We start from the raw sequence: 24,711 nt of genomic DNA on the forward strand, positions 1-24,711 counted from the left end.
CTAAATTTGGTTCAGCCTCCCTGTGGCCTCCCAGAAGGTGTCACCACGCACCCAGCTAACTCCCCACTCCAAGTTATTATAGCTCAGGATCTGTACTTGAGATATTTCTCAGGTGTTGCTGGTCCATAGGCATGGAGACATTCTTCTCTTTCTCTGGAGCACAAGGAAGGCTCTGAAGCCTCGTGATTAATTAAGCATGGTCAGCTTGCCTCTCCTCAGGAGGAATGAGGAAACAGAGGTAGAAGAACCTGTTTGATGAAACTCTGAGCACTGAAGCCTGAGGCAGCAGCTTTGGTAGAATTAACCACTGTTTCTTTTCGAAGTCCATCTACTCTTTCCTCTCCATTGCTTCTGTGTGTTTACAAACCATATACTGGAAGGGTCAATGAATGCACAAGTTTTATTCAAACCACAGAACACAGTACAAACCCTGGGAAAGGTATAACATAATCAAAATCTGACTCATGATAGTCCAAGCCTTCTATACAACGTTAAATAGATACAATATTTCGGCCAAAAAAAAGAAAGGAACCATGCTTAATTTCTGTCATGTCATCCTTCCGTACCATTTCAGGTAGAGCTTTATTCCTACATGCTTCAATAAGCAGATGAAAAAAATTTAACCATTTGTTCCTCATAACAGAGAATCAGACACCCTTTGCAAGCTCTGAATGTCAATATCAGCTAGTTCAGATACCTACCACTATAAATGGCTCCACTTAAGTTAAGAAATCTAAATGTGAAGGAACTTAAAATTCATCTGAAAGTGAAGCACTACACCATTACATGCTCCTATATCCAAAGGTCTTGACTATATATTCGATATTCATCAAAGTGATATCCACTTAGGAATCTACTGATGGAAAGTCCTACATAAATTTGGCATTATTTTACTCTAGATCAGAAAAAAACATGTACAAATGCTCTCAAACATGACAGCAAAACTAAAGAAGGATTTTTCCTTCTGCTAGTTCTTTTGCTTTACTCTCTTGATGTCTCATTTTCATATCAGAGTTCTTATTAGCAAAGAAGACAAACAACAGAAATGTGAAAGTGATCCAGTCCCTGCAGATGAGCTTCTATCTTTACTCAAGTGCTGTACATGTCTGTGTACATAGAGCACTGATGATGTGCACTGCAAGCAGTACTGGCAGTTAAAAAAAGCTGACAGCAGTAACCTGATTTTACTTCAGGGAGTAGATCTAATCTTAGGACCTGATCCTGTCAGGAACTGAGAACCATAAACTTAGTGAAAATCAAGCACGTTCAGCATTTCACTGGAGACACTCAGCACCTTGCAGGTTCAAATCCATACTTTTTAAAAGTCACTTCCTATTTGTCCTTTGTTTACCCTGGCTTATCCTGAACAGTGAGGCTTTCCGACATAGAGATAACTTTGGAAATGATTACTCTCATATTCTTTGATGATTTCAAAAGGCAGGAAAGAATCTCTCCCCCTTCTGAGGGCCACCCAGCTGAAGCAAAGAACACTATTTTTTTCAGGCATGCTAATAAGAGCCAGTAATAACTCAAATGAGTCGCCTTGGCCTTGAAATACCTGACTGAACTTGCTTTGTTTGCTTTCAGTAATGTGTTTTCCATCTGTATCACTTTCATACAGTTATCATTCAGACAACCCAAAAAAGAAAGGCTGCCCAACATCTCCCCTTCCAATCAACATAACCTCTTCCTGTGACACATATTCACAGCCTTGATGTGTTTAATCCATTATATCTCTCAAATTTGGATGAAGCCACTGGGAACCACAGTGTAACAAAGTAGGTCTTCAAATTAAGCTTTCCAATTTTTAAATATGTTAACAGTAACTAAAGTGGCTACCAGTCTTTCTCCAGGGGAAAAAAAAAAAAAAAAAAAAAAAGAACACACAGGTGGTGGAGAATGGCATCTCCTTTCATAGATTCCTAACAGAAAGAAAATCCAAAGTTGGACATTCATACCCAAATAAAGATATATTATTTCCCGCCTTCTCACCCTCATGTATTTCAGTTATTATAGACCCAAATCAATTTTTTGTTTGTTTTTTTAAATCAAGCTAGCATACTCATGGTCTTCTGTGGCCATACACAGTTTCTGAACCATGGTCCCTCATAGGAGTTTTGATACATGCAGCTTGTCACCACAATTTTTAAATTCTGCCAGAAGCAGAAGTGAGGCACTTCTCAAATTAGGAGATGCCAACAGTGAATCTGGGATTACAAGTACCACTGGGAGTGTAAGGTACAAGAGGGATTTACTAATGGAAAAGCAGTATCCCTTCAGTATTCCCTCAACAGCATGGTTGAAGGAAAGTATTTTTTGAGCCTGTGGGTTTCAAGAAGTAAGCCCTGGAATGGAGGATCTCAGCTTCAGAGCAGATGGAATTTCGAGGCACAAAGAAGTTACCAACCCAGGGTCTTAGATTATGGAACCAGGAACCTGGTTTGTGAACAGAATTACTTTTTGGGACTGCTGTACACCCCTCTTCTACACTCTTTTTTGCTGTTGCATCAGCCTTGAGATGAACAACTAATACTACACTGATATGTTAAGAACTGAGGACACGAATGTTAACTTCACACTGCAGCAATATGTTCTTACATTCTATGTGGACCTGCTGACAATATTAATTAAACAAATCTGTGCTCATCCAGTATTCATTAAAGTATACATTCAAAGAATTCTGTCTTAACAAATCTCATGCTTAATCAGTATTACTGATAATCCAGTGTTACAGGAAAGTAAACGTGTGACACCAAGAGAACTGGAAGAGAATTGGTTATATCTGGACACCATGACTTCTCATATTTGCCTAATCCAAGAAAATTGCAGCTTCTCTGCAGTCAAAGGTCTTATGTCATTATAATCCTACAGCAAGAAATCAAGCTTTTAATACACTCCCTTATGCCACTATTCTAATTGAATTTCACGAGCCACATACATTTGAAATCAAGCAAATCCATAAGATTATATTCTAGAGATGGTGGCTTCTTTCTATAGATCACTGACTAATGTATTGCAAAGTCAGCATTTAATTTTGGATGGCCACGTAGAAATGTGTAAGTTGCAAGTTTAAAGTCAGTTCCTATGAACAGAGAACTGTAAGTATTTGAAGGCATTTTTGAACTTCATCACCTTTGCACTCCAATGTCTTCAGCTTCACATAATACTGCAAAACTGGTATTCCCATCACTGACTGCTCTTAGTATGGTGGACCTCAATAACCCAAGTCTTTTCAGTACTGTCTGCACAATACCTTTGGGATGAAAGGACTGTAAATAAAAAGCTTCACTACACCTACAAGTCTAACTGTTACATTTATGCTGATCAAGAAGCTCAGTAACATAGACAGTATCAAAAGAGCCATCAGAATGTCACCTGTTCCCTGTGAAGGAATGGCAGTGAGGATGTTGCATCCTTCCCCATTTCCTTTGACTTCCAAACACAATAAATAATGAGTAATTTTGCAAAGCAACTCTCAGTAGCTAAACTTAACACCTCCTTTTAACTTCCCCAGAATCTGACTCCCTCAGGTCCATAAAGCCTAAATTACTATAATCTGCATCAAATTTATCCCACCCCAGATGAATCCTGAAGCATAAGATGTTAACCCCAAGCCACGGTAGCATATCCAGTGCAGTGACTCTGTGGCTTTTTCAAAACCAGGGACATCCTTCTGTAAGCCGCAGGCTAATAGTCTGCCAGGCAGGCAACACCAATATAATCTCACTGTATCTGTTTTATAAACAGGCTGAGGTGTTGGGCTACCAGTCTTTGCTACACTGCACAACTGTTCCTCAGCACACATCAGCCACACATACTCCCTCCTCACACAACTCGAGCTGTAGGATACTGAACCTTTCTATAAAAACCTATCACATCTACTGTTAGTAGGAAATACAAGGCCCTAAAAATGGAAGATTAGGTGTTCTGTTTCTACAGATGAGCGACCCAAATGGAAGGCCCCTTTCCTCTGAATTTAGCAAATGAACAAACACACACTTCAACTCCTACATTTTCTCTCTTGTTGTCTTCTACTCTATTAACTACAGTTATGGGATTATAAATGATACACAGAATTATAAGCTATGATAACAACTTTCAAAGGTGCTCAAAACAATCTGCTCTCCATTTCAAAGGGATCTGCATCACCATACCTTCAGCCCCTCTGAAAGCCTATGTGTATTCATACACAGGTGGGCTCAATACCAGAGGCACATGGATGCAGGATAACTCTAGATGGTAATATTTTTGCTTTAACAGTAAATCTGGTGCTGCTTTCAACCACTCCTCCAGAGAGGTAGCCCAGCTTCAAACTACTGACTCTGCTTTGACAGTCTGGAAGCCTGGTTTTATAGATCTGTACCTCTACAGAGAAAGTGAGAGAGTGATAGATGAGGAAGAAGATGCAAGACGGAAAGAAAGATACTTTAAAAGTATCAGGTAGAAACCTTATTTCAGGAGTCTAGGTCTCAGACCCAGTCTTCTCTATAAAAAAATCAAGGATACTGATACTTCCACTGCAAAACTCTGAGACTAAAATAATAATGCATGTGTCCCCCACACTTCCTTATGACATGGAGGAATATAGTTTCTCCATTCATTACACTTTCCCTTAGGAATGCTGTGAAGGTGACTATGCTCAGGATTCTCCAGACTCAGACATTTTGCAAATTATTTTCATTACTACCTGAGAGAGATTAAGATCTATGTATCACTGTGTGTAAATCCAAAGCAGACAAAGACCTCTTCTGGCACCACTGATATAAACAACACAACTATTCATATTATATGAAGATTTATACCTGAATTTTCAGTGAATGCCCATCCCATCATTTCCCATTACTGGCATACTCATTTGTTTGAAGGAATTGTGTGAGTAAAAATAGAGGCAAAAATTACAGAAGAGAGAGGAGATAATGTGTATTATCACAAGTAGTTGCAGGACAACTGAGTATGTAAAACTTGTCTGACCAGTTCACAGCATGCAAGATTATGATGAAGTTATTACACGTTATCTCATGGCTCACAAAAACTTTAGACCTTAAAGTAATCAGGATCAAGAACACTTTGTGCATTGTGAAAATTAATTCACTGACATTACCTGTTACCACGAACACTGAGGAAAACCAAGCAATACTGATGACAGCCATTTTTTAAGTTGTGACCTGTTATGGCATTATGAAACTTTTATTTAAATAAAGCCTGCTGCAAATATGATCTTCCTTATTTGTGTAATCTGGTCTATTACTAAGTGGCTTCACTTTGTTGACTGCCCGTCTTATTTACATGTTCCTTGGTTTGGCACAAAATTTAAGCTTCAGCCTCTGTCTCTGCTGACTCATGTGAATAAAAACATTCTCCCTGAACTACTCAGTTAGACAAGCACTGCTTCCCCAGGGGCCACCAAATACATCTTGAAAAGCTGCAATACCATACTACTTAGTTCTTTTGCATGCTTCTGTTCTGAACAGTATAGATTTGTACTTTGTTACACATTTTCTATGGATTTTGCACATCATTTTTATCTTGCTACACAGGTACAAAATATAAACAGATCTTACGTTGCAGTTTATGAACTTATTATCCAAAAGTGAGGTAGTGAGTTTTCTGATTTTACAGCTTAAGCTCCTCCAGGAAGAAACTACAAATTATCTGTTTCTGCACTACATAACAGATAGTAAACATTATCAAAGAGAAAGTAAATACTCTTACAGTCAAAACTGTTACCCTGACAGAATGCACACATCCAAGGTCTGAGGTTTCAGCAATTCACTCCTGTCTTAACGAGGATATCACTCCCATCAAGTACATTTTCATAAAATGCCTCCAAGACTTCATGTTACTTGCATCATAAAGCTGATTAACCATGCATAAAGCTTCTATACAGGAGTTCTGCAAACCAGCACTCTGCTGCTGGGAAGCAGATTTTCCTTGCTAGCCTGCAAAGAGAGAGCAGGGCTGATTCACAGTTGTTGGAAGAGCTGCAAACATCTTGGCAGTTCTACAAAACATTTGGCCTGTAACTTGTCTTGCTGATCACTGCCACAATTATGCCCAGGTCCCACGGAGAAGAAGCCCATAGAGTCCAGTGGGAGATTGCTGAAGGGAGAAGGGGCTTCACTTCACTTCACTAGAGCTGCCCCATTTCTCACTCTGCCACACTTCCATTTCAGTCATGCTTTTTTTGACCCCGGTTTTCCAGGAACAGCATAAAAGACAAAATTACATTCCAACACTTCACATTTGATTTTTAAGTCCGGTTTTTAAAAAATCATTAATTTTTTATTAGATGAAGGATTTTGAAAGTCTTATGGTATTAATAACACTGTCACAGCAAAACAGTGCTTGAGTGGAGAGTGCACACATTTTAACCAAATGTAACAGTTGGAACATGTTAGAACCTGCCAACTGGATGACCACAGTACCTTCAAACAAGGCTAGATACCAGTTTCATTTTATTTGCTCAATATCCAGTGATTTACTATTGTTTTCCTACTGAAGTATCAATTAAAAAAACACAAATATTATGACTTTAGGTTGTTGGGTTGGTGTGGGTTTTGGGTTTTTTGTTTGGTTTTTTGGGGTTTGTTTGTTTGTTTGTGGTTTTATGTGTTTGTTTGTTTTCTTTAACAAAAATCAGAATAATATCACTTCCAGGAAAACATATAAGTACCAAACTGATGAGAAAGCTCTTCAGTCAGAACCAAGCATTCTGACCAACACATTCACATGCTGCTCAGAATGCACTCACAAACTCACTCAAATATAAGACACTTAAATAGCCACTGATAAAAAGGCAGCTGGATAACACTTTCAAAAGCTGCTGATTCAGGAGCTTAAATTCTTCATGTGACTTCCACAAATTTACACAAATTTATAACAGGCCTCAACTCTGAAAAATACATTAACTACACTATTAAACATACAGGGAATTAAACTGATGGTGATGTAACTACCCACACCCCTAAATCAGGTCGTAGCACAGAGGAATCACTACATATGCAACTAAATGATACTTATAACATTTCAATGAGGATCATTACTCAAAGAAACTCCCATTAAATCAATAGGAACATCAGATTTTAACTGGTGTGCAAGACAACTTGTGCTCAGTAGTCATTACCACACAGTACACGCTACCAACTTAAACTCCACTTTGTTTAAGGTATATTGGTTTTTGCTTACCCAGACATCTACTTATCAACAACACAAAAAGGTATCTGCCTTTTGGACTGCACAGGGATATGAGAGAGATTAACTGTACCTGATCTTGGTTTTTTTGGTTTCTTTATTGTACAATTACTGTTGCATAGTGAATGCCTTTCAAAAAAAAAAAAAAAAAAAAAGGATGGAACACTCCACAGGTCTACTAAATGATATGCACTAAGGTACTAAGATAATGCTCAAAGCATCTTGCAACAAATGGGCAAAGCAGACACAAAGAATTAGTGTGAACTGACAAGGAAAGAGCACCTAAAGAGATAACAGGAGCTTGCCTATGGCTGGGCTGCTAATGCACCACTGAATTGTTAAAAATCAGTTTAGCAGAATTTGTATTTTAAAACCTGTTATGTGGCCTTATAAAAAATGCATATGCAAAGCTACCTCCTGAACATGACTACTAAACTAATACTCTTTTTAAAGTAATGGACTTCACTATATATATATGTATATATATATATGTATAAAGTGTATATATATATATAAAGTATTGCATAGAGGTCATCACAGAGAGCTACAAGGTTTAGCTGTTTAGGTAAAAAGCCCTGTTGCTTTCTTCCAATGCAATGCGTAACATTTCTACAAAACCAGTATGAGAGGTTAATAAAATTCCTTCCTCCTCTCAGAGCCTTGGAATGGCTCTGAGAACTTGCTGGCACAAAGAGCAAAGGTGTGGAATAAAACTTTGCAAAGCTTATCTCAGCCCAATGACATCAGTACATAAGATATATATTGTGTCAGTATCTGACTGATGTACTGGTAGTGCTCTAACACAGCTACTGATAAGAAAAAGCTCAAATGTAATATAGTTAATACCAGCTTTAGTGGAATTATACCAAAAAATACTGTCATTCCCTAAAAGGGGGTGGTGCCAAACATTCTTAAAGCTATATGGGATACTCAGAAATAACTAGAAATTTGGGAACCATGGACTAGATGATAAGGGATGTCCCTCTGAATCTGTTAACTCCATGAAGAGAAACACCACATCATTCAAAGCATCAGAATCTCCAAATATTTCATCAAAAGTCCCACTATTGCCTCTCTACTTGAGATTTTGGGTTAGGGAGACCAAGCAAAGCAGCAGCTTAGGCTGCTGCTAAGCTACTGCTACTGCCTTTCACACTGGTAAGCATTTTCCTATTATTTCTTTTGGCTACCCCAATCTGCCTTTTTTGGCTTGTGCTTGGACGATACCTTTATAAGACAGAAACCATAATTTCACTTTATATAAAAAGAAAATACAAAACAATACTAAGTATTTTCTGTGATTAGGAGTCCCTGAAAATAAAAAGTCAGTCCCAACTTAAATTTTACAACAGTGTTTCCATTTCCTGGGAGAGTCCGGTTTTCAGGGACATACCACATTCCTTCAGCATCCCACTGACTCTGCTAAAAACAGGAGCATTTTGCTTGAAATTCAAAGCTGCCATATTACACTTCTTTTAACCACTTCTGTAGTACAAATAACTGGAAACTTGTTACATCACTTCTGATTGATGATAACTGCTCCTACAGCCCCTGACAGTCTGATCACTTAGATCCTTGCTGCCTGCTGAGAAGCACAGTGGGGGACATCTCTGGACAAGAGCTGCTGGGACAACCCCACAGAGCTTCAGGTACGGAAGATGCTTCTGAGTCCTGCTGACACAAAGAACACACTGGTTCAAGAAGAGGGAAGAATTTGGAGTGGTGGGAATAGCAGCAGTATGGACATATGGGAAGCAATAACAAGAACAATGAAGGAAAGGTTAGAACAGTCAGGACTTGAGGACAAGGTGACAGCAGATTACGAAGAAATTAAGTAGTCCATCAAGTCAAATGTTCAAGAGGTGCCAAGGCACTATGGGGTTAAAAGGAAGGGGAAGGCAAGGAAGCTCAGAGGAAAAATAAAAAAAAGATTCCTCAAAAAAATCAAAGCAGAATCACATAAGATGGAGAACAAAATGGAAACAGCATGAGAGACCTTTAGCTTTTCCAACACAATCTCAGACATCGTTTTCAAAGACCTTGTATCAATCTCACCTTGAAATAAAAGGAAGTTGACAGATGTTGCAAAGACTTACACAATGAGTAAATATGGTCCCAGCAAGAAAACTGTATTTGCAATAGGTCTCTGTAGAAATCTACACTGGGACATTTCATTCATGTCTTGCACAGTCTTGGAAAGGTCACCCTGTCATTTCTTGAGCAACTTGAAGCCAGAACAGATAAAGAAAGATGAAGAACTGGCAGCATGAAGACAGAACAGATGATAAAAAGGAAACTGAAAGAAAACAAGGATGGAGAAAACACTACTGTCTTGCTGGTGTTCAATATGTGAAACAAAGCAAAGTAATTCCAACCATTTCTTCATCACATATGTGGAGTATGCAACAGTCTTCCCTTGTTATCTCCACCACCATTCTATTGCTACCATGTCACTATCTAAAGGCACTTATAAATGTGAACATTGACAAAGCTATATATTTTTAATGACATTAAAAAGACCAATGTACTGAAGAATGAAGATTTTTAAAACGTTTAAGAAACCCTGGCTCCCCATGGTTAGAGACTTGTTACATATTTCTGCTGTAAAGAACTGAGAGATACTAAGTTGGAAACACAGTTTAAATTTTCTTACTCTTCATTTGAGATACAGAGATACAATGGGGGCTTGCTTTTTAAACAATGCAGACACTAAATTTATTTGGTAACATCTAGACATTATTCACACTTTTTTGTTCCTGCTTGTGCTGAAATTGCCCAGCAGGACACCAGAAACAACCAAAATTATTCTATTGTCTAGAACAATTAAATCAGTTCAAGTTAGCCAATATAAGGCAGAAATGGCTGCCTGCAAGCCTTTGATAGAATAAAACTTTTCCTCTTTTGATTCTAAAAGCAATGATCTTTCTTTACTCTGTTATTCAACAATTCAAGCCCTACAGAGTCCAGTGGGGGAAAAACACTTAGAACAGTGTAGCATTTCTCTAACACTGCTTCCAATAAAATAAACATTAGAACTCTTGTTATATTTAATGGGAACATGCCAGTATCACTAAGCTTTGTAGCTGTGCTATTCAGTAATATATGAAATCTTGGCTTCTATAACTTCTATTAAATCACAGCAATGATAATTTAAAATTTTTTAACCCTGAGAGGCATGTGAGACTACACTCAGAAATCAGTTTTACCAGCAATTCAATCTACTGAATTCTCCTCCCCCTGGAGAAACTGACTTGTTATGGCCTTGAAAAGGGGTCTGTACTGTGTATGGGGAACTGACTGACAGACTGTACCTAGAGGGTGATAGTAAACAGTTCCTCCTCCAACTGGCAACCGGTCACAAAGTGGAGTTTCCTGGTGACTGATATTGGGCCAAATGTTGTATAACATCTTCATAAGTGACCTGGATGTTGGGATCAAGAGCACACTGATGAAGTTGGCTGATGGCACTAAGATGAGTGGAGAGGTTGACACCCCAGAAGGGAGAGCAGCCCTCCTCGATGACCTAGACAGACTGGAGGAGTGGAAACTTCAGGAAGTTCAGTGCAGAGAAGTGCAAAATCTTGCACCCAGGAACACATAACCCAGGAGTGCAATTCTGACTGGGATTCACTTGACTAGAGAGCAGCCTTGTGGAAAGGGACCTGGGGATCTTGGTGGATAACAGGCAAATAGTGTGCTACAGCAACAGTGAAAGGCAGCATCACCAGAAGAGATAAAGATAAAGCTCTACTCAGTGCTTGCCAGACCCCATTGGGAGTATTCAGGTTTGGTCGCCGCTGTACAAAAAGGATGCAGACAGGCTGGAGAGGGTCCAGAGAAGAGCCACAAGGATGAGCAGAGGACTGGAGCACCTGCCATATTGAGAGGCTGAGAAAGCTGGGCCTGTTCAGCCTTGAGAAAAGAAGGCTTAGGGGAGATCTTGTTACAATGTTCCAATACCAAAAGGGCAGCTACAAAGAAGATGGAGACAAGGAATCACATGGTCAAGACAATGGGGAATGGGCACAAGTTGCTCCTGGGGAGATTCCATTTGAACACAGGAGGTAAATTTTTCACTATGAGGACAGTCAGACATTGGAATGTTCTCTCAGAGGAAGTGGTGGATACCCCCACTTTGGAAAGCTTTAAGTCTCAGCTCCACGGGGTGCTGAGACATCTCATATAAACTGTAACATTAGCAGGGTTGGATCAGGTGATCCTTGAGGTCCTTCCCAACCTGACATTCTATGATTCTATGGTTGCAAATAATGACCAGAGTAGATAGTAATTCTGCAGATGTTCTTACATAATGTTCATTTGCATTTTGCTTTACTAACATACAGTGCAAAGTACGTAACTTCCATTAAAGTTACCCAAGCTCTGGAATTATTTATTAGCTTTACAGTTGCACTTTCATATTCATATTGCAAATACACTTTTTTAATCTTCTAGTGACTGGCTGCCAAATAGGAAAGCAGATGGTTACAAATGCAACATTAAACTTTTTGTCAGCCTTCTGTGATGAGGGCTTTGCCCCCAAATGGTAGCAACCTCTGTAACTGCTACAATTTGCATGACTTGTGACCCTGTTCTTCAGACCCTGCTCAGCCTAACTTAACAATAGGGTTTGTTTGGTGTCCCACATGCACACACCCCACATGGCAGTTTTCCAAGCTGTCTTTGGACTTCTAGTCTGATTCCATATCCAGATAGTTCCAGCCCTACCTTTCCATGTGGCTGGAGGGAAAGTCTCTTCTCAGTCCTCTCTGACCACAGGTTTCCTGTTACTTGCATAACCTATTGTTTCCGAAACATCTCTTACCATGAACTGTAGATGTCTTTATCTTACAACTAGTAACTGTAGTGAAGGAAAGGAGATCAAGACAGTATTGGGTAAAGCAAGACAGAATTCAATAACCAATTCCAAGCACGAAGGCTCTCACCTCTAACATATTATGAGTTGTACTCACATCCTCCCTTCAAAATTGGAAAACCCAAAAGAAGTTCATTTAAATGGAGGTTTAGCTACAGAGTGGAAACTAATCACACTTAGATGCCAAATCCTACAATTCCAGCTTAAATCAAATCCTCATTTTGGCAGTATTTAAAGAATTCTGGATGGGGAGAGAAGAGATGGCTGAGGAAAGCAGAAAACAGACTTGTATTTGCAAGATTTGGAAAAGAATAATAAACCGGTAAGAGTAAAATGAAAGTAAAGGATGTTGTTAAATGTTATTTATTCTTGGGTTTCCCTTGGAACACAGGCCCTAGTTGAGGAAAGAATTTAAACAAGTATCTGCATGAAATCCAGTGAACTCAACAAACCCAGAGAGCTCAGTGGTTTACTCACAGCCGTGAAGTTCTCCATAGTGTCTATGCAATTGCCTAAGCTGAAATACACACAGAAAAACTGTCACAAGAAGGACATACAGGAATCATTTTCACCCATTTGGACATTTCTTGAAGTCCAGCTTTGAACTAACACCCGTGCAGTGGACTCTCTTACTGTTAATTTTGTTCTAGCAAATACTTCCGACAGAGTTTAGTAGAATTACTTGCCCTATAGGGAAGTCTATATCAGTACTGGCATTGGTAACAGTAGGAGGGGATTCTGATCAGTTGTGGGATCAAATCCTGGCATACATGTATGCTAATTCCTTGTTAAGTGAAATGCCTTCTCTGCTACACACTTTTTATGACCTGAGCAATTTTTTTTCACATCTAAGTGAGACTTCAAAGGCTATATGCTGAGCAAAACAGACAAAAAAAACCCACACACAAAAAAAAAACAAGTCAGTGAGCAACACATGGCCTTCAACGAGTCAATTTGCCCATGCCAGCTCATCTCTGTCTTCTACATGTGCAGCTCTCTGCTACTGCCAAAAGGGCAGCTGGAGTATGTGGGGCAGCAGCAACTATTCACTACCCTCCTCCAGGTTTCTCTCCATACCACATCTCTTCATATCCCTACTCTGTCTGCCCTTTCCTTCTCCCTGCAGTAGCAACTGCAGAGGCAGTTTTTTCCCCCACTACTGCTTCTCAGCAGCCTGGAAAACACTGCAGGTAAGCAGAAGCTGTTAGGAGAGAACATTTCTAGCAGGGAGTAGGAGTAGATTTATGCAGCTGTAGAAAGGGATTGATACAAGATAGTGGGTGAACTGCGTGGTGACTGTACCATATCCCCAGCAGGGAAGGAAAGAGGAGGCACAGAAGGGAGACTGGCTGGGGGAGAAGGCAAGAAAGACCCCTGCCTGTACAAAGTGCTCTTCAAAATCTCCCATCTTAACAACCTACCCCCACAACTAAGCTGAGTGCCTGTGAAACCCTGCTGATACCCCACAGCTCTCTCACCGTCAGCCCCCAGACCTTGCTCAGTGACAGCCTTGCCATGCAGAAACCTGTCAAACAGGACAGCAACTTCCCTTTCCTTTCAACAAATACTCTTCTGATAACAATGCTTTTCAGCAGCCCAGGAACCACAGTTTAGAGGAGATTTAAAGCTTTCCCAAGCAAAATCCTAGACCTTTCAGCAACTTGAGCACAGATATGTTCAGCCAGTAGATGAAAATAAAAATCCAGATATGCTACGATCACACTGCTTGTGCCAACCTTCAGCAGTGGATGGCACAAGCAGAAGTTAGTGTGCAGGGAGACTGGCACTAAAATGATCACAATTCCACCCCCTGTCCACCAGCTACAACAGATCACCTGCTGACTAAAAGCACTTCCCACTTTAACAACAGAAATGGCAGAAGGTTTAAAAAAAAATTAAAAAAAAAATAAAAAAAACCCATAAAACCAAAACAAAATAAAAGAAAACAAAGCAGAAGAACTCCAATAAGAACCTAAGACACCTTCCCAGATAATTCAGATTAGGTACACTGGAAGGAGACAGTTCTGCTTCTCACGTCCATGGAGAGCCCACTGGGCCAATGACTCAGAAGAGTTCTAATCCCTCCTCTGCTATTGCCTTTCTGGATGACTGCAGGCACCTACTTCTCAATTCCTCAATCAGAGGAAGGAATATTGACCTTTCTGTAAAGTGCTTTCAGATTTTCTGAGGTATGAGATAGTCATTACTGTTATTTCTCTTACAAGAGATGGGCACCATGACATTCAGAGCTCCATTAACCTAGGTGTTTAACTGCAACATAAAGACTGAGTCTTTCCAATAGGAAAAAGTCTTCACTAGTGCATTGAAGGTATGATGTAAAAATATGTAACTCAGCAATTAAATGAGTATGTAAAACCATGTACTTCTTCCACATGCTGTTTTCCTTAACTCATCATCAACTTGCTATAAACATATTGTATCAATTAATAATAAACTTGCTTTATGCAGTTGTAGCAAAGTTGCATGACTAACTTTATATTGATAAAATGAAAATATAAAGGATGCTCTTTAAAAATGGTTAATTTTTTTAATTTGGATCTTAAAAAGCAGAACTAGAAGGGGAAAAAGTAGTATTTGGAAGATGGAAGATGTTCAGGACCAGCAAAGAAAAGCTCACTGAAAACTGTTGGGGTTTTTTTCTTTCCTGACAGTGTTAGAGACTTTTTTCAAACAGCAGAAAATTAAACTTGTTTCATTAACCTAAATACAGCTGTAAAACATTTTCAGTGGAAATAGAAGTTTTTCTTTCTAAACGCTGTGATGTCCTGACTGATTTAGTGACTTCTGCTACTCAGCCCACAAAAGGATTTCTTAGGACAATTCAGTATTTTTTTTAACGTTGGGCTAATGGCTCAGACCCTTAGATGGAGTCTTTGGCATAGGTCCAACTGCACTGATTTAATCTATCATCAGCTCTGGAAGTGGACTTGAACTCAGAACCCATACCACCAATCATCCAAACACATAAACATTGATTATGTTAATTCACAGGAGTGTAACTCCGAGCCTAAGTATCAACAGAATTTTTCTTCCTGATCTCAATTCTAATTAAAATGTAGCTGCACTAGCAACTCAAGTGCAATGTTTATATATGCCACATATAAGGAAGCTAGATAAAGACATACTTTGTTACTACATTTATTACCTATCTCAAAAAAGAAGTACAGCCAGAGCTTTCATGTTATTAGTTTGTTTTCCAGCCAGAATTTCCAGGTTGTTTATTGTTCTGCATTTCAGATTTTTCAAAGTGTGAGTTCTCCATCCTCTGGAATAATCTCTGCTGTTCTCTATAACATTTTAGGCACTTATAGAAAAGTCTGTCATGTCATAAATCCAAAGCTCTCTTTAAAACTGCAGTGTAGCCATGACTGAAAAAAACTGCAAAACTGACACTTTTACTGTGATGTGTCTGTACTGATTCACTAATGGAAAAGGAGCCATCTTTTTAATTGTCACTATACCTTTTCTAGAAATTCAGACAACTATTTTACACTGAACTTTTTTCCTTTTTTTTTTTTTTTTTTTTTTAATATACATATTCAGGGAGTATGCATATCAGAAGGTTAAAAATCAGTTTTTCAACTGCTGAATACCCTGTAGATAAAAAGAATCAAAATTTTACGTATTTATCTGACTTGTCCTAATACAATAGAAGCTATCATGATTTCAGGCTTTGTACTTGTTTATCATTAGTGTTTCCACTGTAACCATGGCATCAGTATATGGCACAGGCTTAGCAGTGAGACAAATACCCAGTATTTTCCTAAAAAAAAGAAAAAAAAATCTTTAGAAAATATATAAGGATTTTCATAATGGCAAATGCCAAAGTAGGTGAGCTGGCTAAAGAGAGGAAGAGTTTCTTTTTAGGGGAAAAAATCCCCAAAACATTATTTCTTTGCAAGTCGTTTCTGCATTTTGGACTTCTGACAAGAACCTAGAAATAAATTACTGGATAAGTAATGTAACCTTGACCCTAGTGTAGATATTATAAAACAAATAGAGAAATTTTCTTACAGAAACACATGCAGTATTACATGAGATCAAAAGCATTACAGTTATTAGTATATTGACAAGACCTGCTCTCAGCACATGAGCATTTTCTCAAACCTATTTAAATAGTGACAGTCCAGTCCTTCAAGAACTGTTGTATCATTCTGAAACTAAAGAGGGGCAGCAGTGCAATTACACCAAACACAATCAACAAATATGTGGTACCTGGTTCAAACTTTCAGGACTGCTTAGAGGAAGACCCTCGGAATGGCATGAAAAGCCTTAATGGTCTCCAAGAGTATATCTTAGGTTTCATTTATTTGATATTTCAAGCAGTAAGGAGGAATGGGTCCCTGTGATTGCTGCTTTTAATTTGCTTGTTACCAAGTTGTTTTGTTACTACAAAAACATCTGCCTTTAATGCCAAGGGTGAAATGATAGTATTAGTGCTCTTACAAGAAACTGACTGAATCATACCAGCTGATCTTAGCCTAACATTGGTTTAGGCCATGTGCATTTCCCTTATACTGTGAAACCATGCATTTCATAGGTGACCTCTCAGGTTTTAATACAGACACCAGGCACTGATGCAGATAGCAGTAAATCTATTTCCTTCACTATAGGCTTTATGGAGATATCAAGGCCACAGGCCTTATTTTAATTCAGTGAAATCAGACAAAAACACAATGTGATTTTGTAAGAGCCAGTTCTCTGAAGGTCACTATCTATTAACAACCCAATAAACACAGTACTAAAATTACAATGACGCTTTTAGGGAAGATTTTGGAAAGGGTAAAGCACAATCTTATGAATAGTCACCTCCCCCAGAGTTCTAACTGTGATACATGGAGGATGGGGATGGTGGACAGCGTGTGTTATATGTCCTGCACAAACACAGTCCGAACTATGAGGGTTTAAAGCATGAAAACAAGGTAAGTGATGCTTCAAAAGATGCATTATATTGAGCTGACCAGTTATGACCCACTGCCATGTCCTCAATTCTGCCACATCAACAACAAGCATAGTCACTCCCTCATCTCCTCCCACCCAAGTGAACGCTGGACAGCAATGAATCCTGGTGCAATAAAATACAGCATTTATCTGATTCAGCTATGTAGTTCCTCCCAGATAATTTCTGCAATTGGCCTCAATCTTTTAAATTCCACTGTTTATCTAGGGAACATGTTTGGATGTTTGCATACACCTCAAAACTCAGAGCCAGGGCATACTCCACCACACCAAAATTCAAACTTGACATGGGCAACGTGCAGGGTACTTCTAGATTTGGCAACAAACTCACAGCATGTACCATACACAAAAAGAACACATGAAATTACTATTCTTTCACTAAAAATCTGTGATGACATCCTCATCTCATTGGTCTCAAAGAAGAAACCCTCCTTGATTTTAGGAGAGCCACAATATGATTATCATTCAATCCAGGTAAAAAGACATCTGCAATACTGCTGCATTTGTCTTTTCCTGATCTGGCTGTTTTTCTTCTGCCTTTATATCGGTTTTAGTATTCAAGGTTACTAATCTGCAGCTTTTACAAAGCATCAGAATAATCTAGATCCTAATTACAACAATGTAATACACATAGCAGTAGTGAAAAATATTTTAAAGTTGAAAACATGCAAGTTTTAACAGTGAAGTTACTCAGCTCCTAATAAACATAGAACCTACCTCTTTCACACCTTTCCATCGTTCTGACATCTCTTTATAACACTGAATTAAGAGGCCCCAAAAATACATAAAACTCAAAGCTATCAAATAGACTAGTATCCTTGGCCATAACAAATAAATATGCCAGAAGATGAGCATACATATTTCAGATGGCTGCTCAAGCAGGGCACATTTAAAATTAGAAGACAGCTACTATTGTTTCATTATACATCTTATTTAAAGGATGCATTATTTAACTGTTTAACTACAGAAACATGAATTGTGCATTGTCCTGTGTTTTGTTGGTTGTTTTGGTTTTTTTTTTCTATTACAAATCACAGCACCTGAGGATGTCAGACCAAGGATTTTCCATTTTTTTTATATTCCCACTGAGGCACGTTAGCCTCTGGGTGTTTAAGAGTCCATAGAAGCTGTTAAGACACATTGCGTATACAGGAAACAGAATTTGTCTGGTTGGGGCCAAAATCGACCAGGACCTCTTATCAGCTTCAGGCATTTGAAGAAGCATTGCATTAGCTCTATGCAAAAGGTGTAGATAATCTGGAGGAAGGAAGGAGGAGCATCAGTGCTGATGCAGCTGGACTTTCAAGTGATACAAAGACCAGAACTACCTCCTATCAGAGGTCAGGTCCGGATTTTTGAGGCTCATCATTGACAGGCTAACAAAGAGCATTTGCACTGAAGTAATGAACTCAGTCTAAGTACTGGATCTGTGTTTTGCAGTAATGTTCTGCATGGATGCATTTGGTTGGGGGTTTTCAAACACAGTAAGATAACTGGACTCGTATTTGTGTAACAATTTCGGAAACTGAAGTTGTAATCATACATCTCTTAGTTACATTCAGCATATACTTCTTTCCTCCCATGCCTGTGGAACGCTCGCTTTAGATACACAGTAACCACCACTATCTCAGTATAACAAAGCATGGAAATAACAAAAAGCCTTCAGAATCATTACATGCCCTTGGCAACATAGCTCTGCAGGACAGATGTTGCAACCAGAGCCATGCCACTGAAAATCGTGTGTACGTGTATGTACCTATAGTATGAACACTTACCCAGTCCTCGAAGTGGCGGCTCCCGTTCTGCAGCAAGTCCTCAAACTGTATAGTGCAGTTAGCTACAAAATCGTCGTACCCAATGGGGGCATCATGGAAAACAGCCATCTCTATCTTCCTGCCATTACAAACGTCGGTGACAAATTCATCATTCCAAGCAGGACTGTTGGTCTTCTGCTTAGTTGAGGTCTGCCCGATCCTGGAGTCGTCCACATTGAGGGCTATGTAAGGGTCCAGCAAAAAGGTCTGTGGTCTGGGACCCACCGCATGCCTCAAAGACCACGCCGTGGGTTTCAGATTGACCGCCTCGCAGATCTTGATTTTCAGCAAGCCATTGAAAACCACCATGGCTGGATGGCTGCACTTTTCCTGGGGTTGAGCACTCGCACAACGCACTCGCACCGAGCAGGAGAGAGAAAGGTCTCGCCAATAAATAGGAGGGCAGGTCTGGGAGCGGGGGAGCAGGACACAGTGCGGGTCTCCTCGCCTTACTGCTGCTGTTACCTTTGATTATTTAGCCTTTGCTCTTGCGACACCCAGTGAATACATTTATTTTCTTGTCCGTATTTCTAACGGAAAACAAGGGAGGGGGGCCGCCGGGGATGGGGAGGCGTCCGCGGCTGCAGAAACCCCCGAATGCAATCAAAACCCGAGCATAATCAATCCCTGGGGTGAGCAAGAGCCTTCTCTTTTCACCTAGACCATAATCCTGGATCAGTCTTTGCAGAGGAGGCAGAGCCGCGATCCCAGGCTCCTGCACACGCCAGTCCTGCCCGTGAGCCGCACAACAATACACACACACACACACACACACACACACACACAGATCAGAAACACCGGCCGACCCACCAGCCCTGCCTACTGCACAGCCTCCGCTCAGCAAACATCCACCCGGGGACCTTCCATCCGCGCCGCAGCCCACAGCCGCCCGTCCTGTGCCGCCTCCGCCTCCTCCGCCGCCGCCAAGGCCAAGGACCCAGCGCAGCGACCCCCGCGCATGGGGGGGCGACGGCAGCGGAGCGGGCCGCGCGGGTCTCGGCGGGCTCCGGCTGGGCGGCCGCCGCCCTGGCGATGGGCAGAGCCGCCGCCGCCTCCCGCCTCCCTCCCGCCGGCCGCCCCCCGCCCGCCTCCCTCCTCCCGGCCGCCTCCCTCCTCCCGGCCGCCTCCCTCCCTCCTTCCTCGCCGCGCCGCGCAGCCCCAGCCCGCCTGCCGCTGCTGCTCCGCCGCTCGCTCCAGCGCAGGAAATGCGCAAAAGACGTCAGGGTGTGTGTGTGTGTGCGTGTGTGTGTGCGTGTGTGTGTGTGTGTGTGTGTGTGTGTGTGTGTGCGTGCGAGTGTGGTGCGAGTGTGCGAGGCAGCCCCGTCCGTGCGGGTGTCTGAGCGAGCGAGCGCGCCCGTGTGTGGAAAGTTTTGCCTGCTGGGGGAGCAGCGCGGCCGCGGCCGGCCGGGAAACCGCCTCTGGGGTCGTGACTCTCGCGGGCTGCACTCTCCGCTGCTCCGCACCGACCACTGCGGCTTTCCGCGGAGGCCTCGGCCTCCCCCTTCCTCTGCCTCCCTCTCCTCCTGGGACAAAATGATGGACCGAGCGTGGAAAAAAAAAAAAAACACACCCGGGTGCTCTCCTCCCCGCCCGCTTTCATTAACGTGCTTGGTCACGGCGGTCCTGCCCCCGGCCTCCGCGCGGCGCTGCCGCCACAGCCACGGCCACTTCCCCTACGCCGGGCGCTTCTCGAGCCGCGGGGCTGAACGGGGGCGACATAGGCTACGGGCGCCCCTTCCCGCTGGGCGTTCCGCCCCTCACTCTCCTCCCCGTGACAGCACCGCCCCCGCGACCCCGGTGCTGCGCCCCATCCCGAGCTCGACGGGCACCGAGCCCCGCCACTCCCCCCGCCCTGCCCCGCCAGAGCCGCCTGACAGCGCCGAGCCCCGGCCCGCGCCGCCAACCCCCGCGGCCGACCGCCCCCTCCCGCCGCGGCCCCCGCCCGGCTGCCGGCGCGGCGGCAGAGACACCGCTACGTCAGCGGGGGCCGGGCGGAGGAAGAGTTTCCCCGCGATGTGCGAGCGTCGGGAAGTGCCGTGCGCCGCCAGGGGAAGCGGCCTCTCGGGCCCGCCCCGCCCGGCGCGGCTCGGCCCGCGGCCGCCCTTCCCCCGACCGGGAGAGGCTGCCTGGGGTGGCGGCCCGGCTGGTCCCGGAGAGGCAGACAGCGGCTGTCTACCCGCGGCGGTGGGGCTCTGCCAGCCCCGTTGTTTACTGCGGATCACCTGGCCCGGTAGAGCCGGCCCGTGCCCTCCACACCTCAACCTCCCCGCTGGCTCTGGCTCTGGCTCTGAGCCGGCGAACAGGGGGGACACCGCTGGCGTCAGTCGCCACTGTCGCTTTTTTAAGGGTATTGAAAAGGGAAAAAAAAAAAAAAAATCTGAAAGGGTAGAAGGGTGTACTCACTATGTGATTGAACGTTACCTACACATCGTGGAACACTTAAGTCATTTTCATCACTGTGGTACCAAATACTGTATTAAGTAAACTATGTTCAGGCTGGCTTTCTCCTCCTCAGAACAAATGCTGTCCAGGATCTAGATGGTTCCCTTCAGTTAAAAGTATTACTGCCTTATCTGTTTTGAGTTCCTGATTTTGCCAGTATTTTCTGAGAAAGCCATTGGAAAAGGGAAGGACTTTGCCCTTCTGAAATTACTATAGTATCACCAGAGAAAGTGATGCCAGCACTCAAATCCAGGAAGGTGTCTGAGGTGCTAAGGCAGGGAATGCAAAAAGAGGAAACTTGATTGTCTGGATCCAGTCAGGTAAGGAGATAAAAGATGAGCACCCAGTCCTTTATCTGGACCTGATATTCCTGACTGGAGAGCAAAGAACAGGTAATTATGGATTTCTACAGGTAATGGCTCAGGAGGCGGTGTTATACTTGGAGTGATGAAATAGCTCCCATATCTCTGCTTCCAGAATAGTTTCCTGATAGAAGTTATGGTACTAATGAAGCCTAAAGGTCATGAGAGCATCCATTTTGATGGACGAAAGACTTTGGTTCCTGTTGCCATTTAATCGACTAGGCAAAGCAGAAGTACAGTAAAATCTCCATGTATTTGATTATCATCTTGCTAGTCCCCAAGCAGCGTTGTTTGATACAAAGCTGTGATACAGAGCCCATTATAGGAAATGTCTTCCTTTGCAATTCATCCTTTCCCAGGCTTACAGCATCTGTGATACATCTGTCATGTTGAATATACTTGCAGGCCCCACCAGAAATACTTGAATCACCTACTCCTTTCCTCCCACCCCCCTAGTCACAACCTAGCACGTACAGTCATATATATTAAGCTATATAGTCTTACATTTAAAGTGTCAGAAACAACTCTAATTAAATCTTTCCTCTGGATGTGTTTGTGTTGTTTCTCAATAACAGTAATGTAAATAGTATGCTCCTTTTCTTCACATATTGGAAAACATAAAGACTGAACTGATACACTGTTTCATTTTTTTCTGTTTATTTTTAAGCAGCCTGCAACTATGTGTATTCTGAATGCCCGAGGTAAGAGTTAAGTAAACAGTCTCCATGGTGACTTTAATGACCTAGCATCCCTGTGAGATCACACATGAATATTACGAAAGGCTGAATAAATACAGGCAATATTAAAATGGCATACAACATAATATAAACAAACCTCATATTTGGCTAATTACATATACAACCTACTGCATACAACCATAGGCCCTGATATCTAATTTGAGTCATTTTTGCACTTTTCCATGTGCTGAAGCAAGCTGAGGTTTGTTTTCACAAATCATTTTTTTCTGAGACTGACTGCATGAATTTACAACCTCACTTAGTATCAGACAGCTCAAGCCTTATACTGCTTAGGAAAATACACTTGTACAACTTGTACTAGTTTTATTTGTTGGTTTTGTTGTTATTATACTTTGGGAAAGCATGTTTATGTCAAGACTGAGCTTTTAACACTAAGCTCTTATTATCTTACCAAAAAGCTCCAGAAATCAAATAACTCAGGTACATTGAGCAACATTACTATGCTTCCTGCTAAATTCATTGGAAAAATTGGCTCAGTGGCCTCAAAAATTCTAAGTAACAGAGAGGAAAGAACATTCCAGCTGTAAGTATGATTTTTCACTTGAAAGGTTTTTAAATATATGTTTGTTTTGTTTTTAGGTTTTGGTTTTTTTTTTTTTCAGTTCTCTTTTTTCAGATTCTTTAAGAGTTGAAGAACAAACAATTCTATTTTTCACAGCAAAGTCAGGAGAGGATGGTACAGAACATGCAGTATTTCTCCTGCAGAAAGGCAGTAAGAAGCACTCAAGATGCATTTCTGTACACTGTTACAAAGGCTACAGCAGAGTACTAAACCATGGAGTTTTATTATGTAGTTATTACGCTTTAGGTATTCTTCCCAGCTTTGTTCTTTTTGTTTGTTTGTTTTGCTTGCTTGTTTTATTCATTTGGTTTTTAAACGCAAGAGGGCCTACAGAGTATGCAGACTCAGAACTGGTTAAGGAGATCTCTCTACTTCCCACAAGTAACTTTTGGTGTAGAAGACCCTCTGCTCAGCTTCCTGACGTGAAACCGCTCATAGCTTTGCTTCAGGACTGCTCCCAGCACACGCTGCTCACCTGCAGGAGTGTTTTAATTACTTGCTTTGATTTTTCATTAGTGTTGTCTGTCTGACTGATTATGGCAGACAATTGTGTCGTTGGCATGTCCTTTAAAGCTGTAAGAAAAAGACCCTCAAGAGATCATAAAGACACAAACTATTTGCACCAGCTACTATTGGCATCCTTACTTAAGGAAAGAAAACACATCAAGCAGGTAACAGAGAGTGATAATAGCAATGCCAGCAAGCCTGCAGAGAACAGCCTTCCAACACACGGGTTTACCCTCACAAATCCCTCTCAGGCTGCGCAGTGGCGGTGCCCTGGTCCTGGCAGGGAGGGCAGAGCAAGCAGCAGGCAGCAGGCAGCCCCTCACCTGGAGTCAGCCCCTGACCTTTCTCTGGCCTGTGACTCCTCCACAGCTCTGTGGAGAAACAGCACTATCTGGTGGAGGGATTGTGTAAAGTCCTTCAAGGATTCACAATGTGCTTTATTCAATAATTGCAGACTCACCGCAACTGCTTTTTAGGTGTGCTTGCCGAAGGCTGATAGTTTGACCTGATTTTCAAGATTTTTTTTTTTTTTTTTTTTTAATTGGCAATCGAAGTGGCTGGGGCACATAGTTAGCTGAGCCTTTCATAAACCAATGCTTATCTCAGTTTCTAATGCAGAACTGCTTTGAGAAATGTCAGCATATTTTCTGGATTTTCCAAGTACAGCAATATGAAAGAATGAGAGGAGATTTTTGTTTTTTCTGATTTTAAAAAGAGAGTGCTAAATAGACGCACAAGGAATAAAATCAGGCTTTCATGCAAGAAGAGATTTTCAAAGGCATCTTTATGTCAAACATTAAATAAAAGCCAGAAGCCAAGTTATAAGCCTAGTGAAATTTGAAGAACTTTGATTCTGAATAAATACTGGGACATGAGCATATTCCAAGACTCATGTATGTGAAAATATTCACTACAGTGAGTATATCCATGAATTCTTTTGACCTTAATGGATATGCTTATACAAGTGCAATAGTTGAGTGTTAGTGGGCTCAGTTCCTTTCTGGCAAGAAATCAAAGATTGCTGGCAAATACTGACTAGCTTTGAAAGACAAGTTATTATTTAGATATCTAATTTTGGATGCATGGTTATGTAAAAAGCATCCTCAAGAGCATTTTCACTCCTGTCATGCTTCAATTGATCTTTAGGGTATAGCAATAGCTAGTTCATATTTTCTAAAGATGAAGAAAAAGGACAGTCTTGTTGATCTTGGCCCAACCTCCA

At 41.6% G+C, this 24,711-nt stretch overlaps 1 protein-coding gene across 1 annotated transcript in view; it reads right to left on the minus strand.

Moving 5' to 3' along the window:
• Positions 1-19,886, minus strand: part of PRKCE (protein kinase C epsilon) — a 282,369-nt gene extending 262,483 nt beyond the window's left edge. The window contains exon 1 of the mRNA XM_071739442.1: positions 18,820-19,886. Within this exon, the coding sequence (XP_071595543.1) occupies positions 18,820-19,167 (348 nt within the window). The 5' untranslated portion in view covers positions 19,168-19,886. The remainder of the gene's footprint in view (positions 1-18,819) is intronic.
• Between the last annotated feature and the right edge of the window lie 4,825 nt (positions 19,887-24,711).

Source organism: Heliangelus exortis, chromosome 3, assembly GCF_036169615.1.
Source record: "Heliangelus exortis chromosome 3, bHelExo1.hap1, whole genome shotgun sequence".
Classification (NCBI taxonomy): domain Eukaryota; kingdom Metazoa; phylum Chordata; class Aves; order Apodiformes; family Trochilidae; genus Heliangelus; species Heliangelus exortis.